Raw genomic sequence first — 7,768 nt, 5'->3', positions numbered from 1 at the left:
GTTGATGGCCACCAATCAACAGAAGCAGCTGGTTGGTAGCCGTCGTCAAATTTTGCTGCCACCGTCAAGTTTACTCTTCAACAATATCATTATATATGAAAACTTAATATATAAATATACATCTGTTAATATTTTTATTATGTTTTTAAAAAAATCTCATAAATGATTTCTTCTGATAAAAATATTAATAAATTTATTACAATTTCTAAAATTGTGATTTGCTACATCAAATCTAATAATTTTTTTTGGTTACTTAATGATTAATTAATGAAATTTTCCAATTTTTAATTAATTTTAATTTTATTATTGCAAATACTTCGAGGTCTATAATTTTATTCCTTTTTTTTTTAATTATATTATTAGTTTTTGCCTAATTTGGTTTAAATTATTTCATAAATATTTAAATTTACATTTTTTAAAAGAATTTTTAATCTAACTTTGAAAATAATAGGATATATTTTTGCACAGAGTGATTTGACAATGTACATTTTCATATAAATATAAAAATTTAGTTATTTTATAAATATTTACTCTTACTTTTAGAATATTATGCTACTTTTGTGGATATTATACTTCTATAATATCCTTCTAGTCTTTGACTAGGAATTTTTTATTTTACTTTTATAAGATAAGGATATTTTGGTCCATAAAGTTTTTGAACTTTACTGATATAATGGAAATTTAACTTCTTTTAATAATCAAATGATGTTTGAAAAGAAAAAAAAAAAAAAAAAATTATCTGCAACTTTTCAATGTTATCCTATTGCTGGAGGGGTGTCTTGATAGTTTAATGATTTTGGAGACACATTTTTTTTTTCAACCATCACATTTTTTTTCAATCTTGATGTTGTTGTTGTTATAATTATTATTTTTTATTATTTTTATAATAATTATTATTCTCATGTTAATGATGTTATTATTATTAGTTTTCACTGTTATTATTATTATTGTCATTGTTTTTTATTAATTTTATTTTTTGTAATATAATAAATGTTAATATTGTAATTATTATTTTTTTAATTTTAATAATAATTTGAATTATTACTATTTGTTATTGTTCAACTATTACAGTTTTTATAACAATAATTATTATTATTATGACAATAACTATTATTATTTATTAGTGACAATATGGTTGGGAAGAGAAAATATTAGGGTACACCTGATGTTTACACCAAAATTAACATGATTTCACCAGATGCATGCATTTTTTAACTATATTGGACAATTATAATTATTATTATTCTTTTTGTTTTTTTGTACACATGTTGAGATCATATTAATTTCGGCATATACACCAATGTACATACTAATTTCTTAGTTGGAAAATGGTCAACTTATGTTATTTTGAATTTATTCCTAAAATATGGACTAGATTAAAATCATGAATCTTGCCTATAAAAGAACCGCTTATCACGTAGGAATGTGATTCCATCCTCATTTATACGAACCATGTAAATGAGAACGATGGTTAAATTTTTTATTTCATTTGACGAAGGGCACGAAGCTTCCTTGATATTTTCAAGGACAAAAGAATCTGATCTCCTTTGAAATTTGACAAAATGCACTAACATTCATTTTAAAACCCTTCAGGTTTCTAGAATTTTAGAAACATGTCTTGAGGTTTGTCAAAAAAAACGTAAATCTTTCATTGTATTTTACCCAAAAAAAAAAATCTTTTGAAGGGTGCAAGTGTCCCAAAAATGAAACGCCCAAAGAGGTCTTTATCACTTTTGAAACCTCAAAAAATAAAGTCATTATTTTGTCAAACCTTAGAGAAGATCAATGTCTTTTACCCTATTCATAAAAAGTTGAGCATAAAAAAATGATTTAAGGATTTCAAATATTAAATAGCAAGAAAAATCCCAAAAATTTTTTGTCCGAGATTTTCAAAATTCAAAACAAGTCTGCACTTTACATATATAAAACTTCAAGTGAGGTTAATTGCAAAAGTTAGATAATATGGCATATTAGTGAAATTTGAAAAGGATTATTTTTAATTCATTCCATGTTTAACAATAACACCATTTCGTTAACAACTTGGGTTCCCTCTTTCTATCATTATAGGAGACAAACAGAAGCTAATAGGAAGTACATGAGAAGCCTTCTGCACTACAATGGGTCTAAATATCACCATTCCTCTTAACACTATTTTGAAGTTAAAAATGCAAGCCAAGGGGAAAACCATTATTATAATTCCGCAATCCATCTAACCCTCTGCAACCAGTAGAGTGAGAAAAAGCCCAACCATTCAGGCACAGAGGGCAGGGATTGCAATGATCACTTCAACGAGTACCTCCATGTGCAAAGCTTCGCGGGAGGTTGACTTGGCCACAAAATCTGTTTTTATGGGGCACGCATGAATCAACATCGGACTGTCAGCAGCGACCCATTCACCATTTATGATCCATTTACATAAAATGGCTTGGCCCATCTGTAGCTACCCATTTCTACACGGGTCAAAATGGATCAAAATAAGTGAGATTCCAACAATTTGACAGACAAATTTGTTAACATCAAGTTTCCATTCCAAAAAAGGGCAAAAAAAAAAAATTTTACTTGGTGGTTTCAGTTTGCCGACAGCGCCATATTAGCACCCACCAGATAAAATGTACACAGGGCTCTTCCAAATGGTACATTTTTAAAACCACAAAAAATAAAAATTCAAAAACAAAAGATCCTGGTCAAACTCTACAATCCAATTTGACACATTTTCATGACTCTTCTGGGTCCGTCAGCTTCTGGGGTTGAACCACAATCGCAAGAGCCAGCCAAAAGGCAGTTGAGCAAACATCGGCCACCAAACTTATCAGATAGTTGAAGCACTCAGAGCCATTACCTTGCATTGTTCATTCATGGCCAAGAGCTGGGCCTCTTTCTTGTCCAGAAGAGCACTCAACCTTACATTTTCTTCCATAAGTTTCTGAACTTCAGCCTCTTTTTGCATTTTCTCTTCCACAAGTTTCTGAACCTCGGCCTCTTTCTGCATTTTCTCACCCTCTAACTGTGTTGTCTTTGCAACTAGTCTGCTTCCAACAAAATTAGAAATATAGCATAAACACATTTCAACCAAAAAGACGCCATAGAGAGAGAGAGTGCTTGCTGATCATGGGCATTATTACTGAGTCATAACAATGATAACATGTTTCCCGTGTGCTAAGGTGAGCCACACTATTACAGCAAAAAAAAGTTAAAACCATGATTAAAATAATTAGATATTATTATATGAAATTATATGAATATAACATCTTATTGAATTCATAATATATAGTATGTATATGATATGAAGAAATGAATAAATTAAATTCTAGGCGCCTGGTACTTGAACATTGGCTCAAGGCATTTTCTCTACCCAACCAATGAGCTCGGATATTAATGAACTATTTAGAAGAGTTATTTATCGGGACAATACTCTTACCGATCTATTAACGAGTAGATCTACACCGGGGCAATTACTTAGAAGTAAATTTTGTGCAACAGCCCTTCCTGTCTGATAGAAAAGGATCCCATGCAAAAAAAAAAAGTCGTAGTAAAGCAAAAAGAAGTGGTATTGGGAATATTTGTCCTATGTATGCAGAGGGGGTCCTGCTGAGTTGATATGCTTTCATGATTGTCTACAACTCAGTTATTCAAAGCTTAAAGTTTTCCATCAATGTTTAGATTTTTTGACCAACCTTCAGGTTAAGGTATTTTCATCTTAAAAGGACACACGAAGCAATGGATGCTCAAGACGCACTCCCATCAGGTTAACATGATTTAACTTTTTTGTTTGGCTCAGAAACATGCTTGGACATTTTAACTATATAACATTAAAGCAGTAAAACAGTGGTTCCATAACCTAGCCAGAATATTACAGTAACACAACGTTAGCACCTCAGCACACACATTGCGATAATAGGATAATCAAAGTTTAACGGCCTATTTTGACATGCAAGCAGAGTCAAAAATGAGAGGAAAAAACTGGTTCAATCATGATATGCAGATTAAAAAAAAAAAGGCAACAAAAAGACTATACATGTAGATGACATGACTAATGTTCTGTAAAGATGAGCTTCTAATATGTACATAAATCGTAAAAATAAAGTTTCAGTAGACAAATCATTGCTTTTCAAAATTATGTATGTTTGGTCCATCAATGAAATCATATAAAACTCATCAAAAATAATATAGAAAATAAACATTCATCAAAATAAATTCCATCATCAGCCAAAATGAAGAAAATTTCTAGAAAAAAAAATTAATTAGTTAAAGACCGTAAATACTTACAACTCATTACTAACATTTATGGTCTAACATGAGATGCACCTAAGTGAGTCAAATGTAAACATATGCTTAACAAAGTAAAGCGCCCAACACGTGACAAGTCAGAAAAGGAACAAAAAGCAAGCAACAAAAGGACAATTCATATCTTTATAAGCACACACAAGAGTAGTATTTGCCTGTGAAGAGGAATCAACTGTGATGAAACAAACATCACAGAGCATACATATAATACAGTTGCACATTTTCACCAACTAGGGATAAAATAGTATACAGTCACTCTAGTTTATAGAAAGCAGAACAAAATATACTGACCGTTCAAAAAGTCTCTCAATTGTTTGAAACTGTTTTTCTGATGAAAGAAGTGTCTCTCTAACACTGATGAGGCTACTAACATAAGATTTTAGAGACTCAAAGTCCTGTTTTACACGACAAAGCTCCTGTTCATTTTCTGCAGCTCGTTGCCTCTGTCTAGATGTTTCCTCAACCAAATCCTCGACCCTCTGTCGCATCTCATTTAGAATACAATTCGTGCCCAGGGCAAATCTTTCCATCTCCTCTAGCTTTGTAGACATGTTCTCAATTTGGACAACCTTCTTTTTAATTTCTTCCCGACCTAAAGTTGCCTTCTCTTTCTCAATATCAGTTTCAGATTCTGCCATAATAACTCTCTTAACCAGAGCTTCCATGACATCAGTGACCATCTGCACAGACTTGAGTATTTCACCAATATAAGCTTCATCTTGCTCATCAAAAGAACCCTGCTGACTACTGATTTTGATCCATGTGTCCTCATCAGGACTGTCAAAGGAAGAAAGATCAACATTCCTAGACCAACTAGACAATGGTATACCATTTTTATCCACAAGGCCCACTCCTTCTAAGTGTCTAATGCCACATGATGTATGTGCTAAATGGGGAACAGCCATGATTCTCGCTTTGGATTTCAAGTAGGTCAACAATGTTGCAGTAGTTTTGACTCTTCGCCAAAGAACGTCTAACTCCTTCCTAGCATCTTCCTCAGATCCTTTTATACAAGCCTTTACCTCCAAAAGCCTTGATTGCAATGCATCCACTTGGGATTGGCGTCGTTCCATCTCCTGCTTCCACATTAAATGTGTTTGGCTTAGTTGAGACTTTAAGGTTGACAAATCAACATCTTCCTCTGCCACCATATCCTTTTCAAAGTTACATTGAACAACCTATGAGAACTTACAATTTTAAAAATGGGGTAAAAAACTACTAAATCAAGAGAAATATACACAAAACAATTTACTCAAATGTCAATGGGAAATTTTATCCTCTGATCCCTGTAAAAGGGAATACTTCATAACGAATAGAAAAAATAAAGTAAAATAATAAGCAGTGGGTATCCATCCAATGTCATTCAACACAAAGTGCTCAAATATTCATCCCACATTTATTAATAAATGTGCACACTGTATCAACATATCTTCCATCCTGCAAATAGGATATATCTTACTCGGACAAATTTTATAAATAAGCCCAAAATATTCAATGGTTCAACCATTTCAAAAGGATAGTCTTTATTCTCATGCTTAGTTATTAATTATTATATGCATACCAGTCTTAATGCCAGTGGAGCTGTGAATCAGCATTTTCAATTATGCTTAATGATATGGACAACTAAGAATAATATCACTCAGACATTTAGGGAACTGTGCAGCAAGTACAAACTACCTGCATCTTTAACTGTGAAAGTAGTACAACTTGGTTTAAGCATCATTGTTAAAGTCATCTTTCAAGTCTCAACTTTAACAGGAACAATACAAAAATTTTGAACTTCAAAATTCACAATGATTCCAATGCTCAAAATAACTAAAATCTTGGAGCTTATAGATATTATTAAAATCTGAACATGTCAAAGAATCAGCCCTTTTCTGACAACAGCACTATGCAGCATTCACACCCATTTTACACAATACATTCTGATTCATGTCCACATCACAAAATAATGAGCATATCGAGATTAACCGCAGATTAAAAAGCTTGTACATAGGCCACATTGCCTGCACTATCCCAGCCCCAAGGAAAAAGTTACAAAAGCTTGCTCATGGACACTAAACCAAATTGCAATAAATTCAGTAGTCCTAGATTAGAAAAAGAACTCCAACCTCAAAATAATTATCAGGCAAGCAGAAAAGAGTTTACCCTACAGCAACGTTATACAATGGATGCAAAGCTTTAGCACACAATCAACTCAACAGAGCAAATAGTAAGATTAGATTTAAGTTCTAACACCTACAAAATGTCATAAGATATCAAAATTTTCTTATGTTTCTTTTATCTCGGCATGTAATCAGATAAAAGCATTCACATGTGAAGGCCCATAATCCCCGAGGGAACAGAATCACAGCAAATGAGAAAGCGGACAAATGCCCTACATAATTAACGAGAGCTTCCAACGCAAATAACAGTGCTTAAATAAAATAAAATAGGTAATAAAAAATTGAAGCTATTTTGATCTCAAAGTTCCAAATTTTTTTAAAGCCCAACAACAAAAATACCAATCACTACAAATAAAAGAAACAAAGGGACAAAAATGCCACCACCAAGAATTGAAAACTTAGTGCAAACCCTACCGCCCCCCGGGGCCCCAAACGAACCCAAACTAAAAAAACCCATTCGATTGAGGTGGGGAAAAACCCTATATTCGCAAAGGCTTACCATTCACTAATCTAATTAATGATTAATCAAACCCTAACCCTTTTAGCAACAGGCCAAATTTCGAGCTGAGAACGTACAAGAATCAAGAAATCGAGATCGAGCGCGCACCTGATGTGATAAAAGAACAAAAGGTGAGACACCTACAGACAATCGAGAACTTTTGGTGCGCGATCTCTACGCGTACAGTAAAATCGCGGAAGAAAAACAACTGATGATTGAAAGAGAGAAGATAGATACCTTCTGATTCGTGGATAATGTAGGAGGTGGGGAGGGGTTTGACTCCGGGAGATAGTGGGCGTTCGTCGTCATCATTCAACGCCGCGTTCTGGAGAGAAGGCAACAATGGCAATGGGCAGCTGGTACTGGGCAGGTCGTCCTTTGCCTTCTTTGCTTTTCCATTTTGCTCTATTTGCTTGACCTTGACGAGCGTCTATTATTAGGAATTAACAATATTAATATAAAATGTTAGGTTATGTTCATAATTGTAGTAAAACGACACTTCATATACACATGTTTAAAATATTAAGTCTTTTTGAAGTTCAACCCATTCAATTAATTAGTTATTGCATAGGGTTCTAGTGCAAATAAATAAAATTTGGCTTAGGGGACTATTTCAAAACTTTTATAAAAAAAAAAAATCGAACTTGGAGGAATCAAACATAGTGAGGGTGTGAATTTTTGCTTTCATTAGAACTTTATTGCTGTGTTTGAATTGATATTCATATATATATTACAAGAGCTCGAAATATACATTAACTTCAACTCTAACTGACTGTAGGTCCTAGGTGTAACAACCTGGCTAATTTACCATATATTCTTT

At 33.0% G+C, this 7,768-nt stretch overlaps 1 protein-coding gene across 7 annotated transcripts; it reads right to left on the bottom strand.

Annotated features, from left to right (window-relative positions):
- Positions 1 to 2,506: 2,506 nt before the first annotated feature.
- On the bottom strand, positions 2,507 to 7,437 carry LOC131156329 (uncharacterized). Of its 7 annotated transcripts, none has more exons than XM_058109925.1 (4): positions 7,186 to 7,399; positions 7,026 to 7,088; positions 4,576 to 5,438; positions 2,507 to 3,026 (listed from the first exon to the last, which is right to left on the bottom strand). In XM_058109925.1, the coding sequence occupies exons 1-4, from the start codon at positions 7,258 to 7,260 to the stop codon at positions 2,810 to 2,812; spliced, it is 1,218 nt and encodes a 405-aa protein (XP_057965908.1). In that variant the 5' UTR covers positions 7,261 to 7,399; the 3' UTR covers positions 2,507 to 2,809. The 7 variants fall into 7 exon arrangements, with proteins under 7 accessions (XP_057965908.1, XP_057965945.1, XP_057965926.1 ...); XM_058109962.1 differs by having other exon boundaries at positions 7,057 to 7,088; positions 7,186 to 7,370; XM_058109943.1 differs by lacking the exon at positions 7,026 to 7,088 and having other exon boundaries at positions 7,186 to 7,437.
- Between the last annotated feature and the right edge of the window lie 331 nt (positions 7,438 to 7,768).

This window comes from Malania oleifera, chromosome 1 (assembly GCF_029873635.1).
Source record: "Malania oleifera isolate guangnan ecotype guangnan chromosome 1, ASM2987363v1, whole genome shotgun sequence".
Lineage (NCBI taxonomy): Eukaryota > Viridiplantae > Streptophyta > Magnoliopsida > Santalales > Ximeniaceae > Malania > Malania oleifera.
This window is presented reverse-complemented; position numbering and strand designations above follow the sequence as displayed.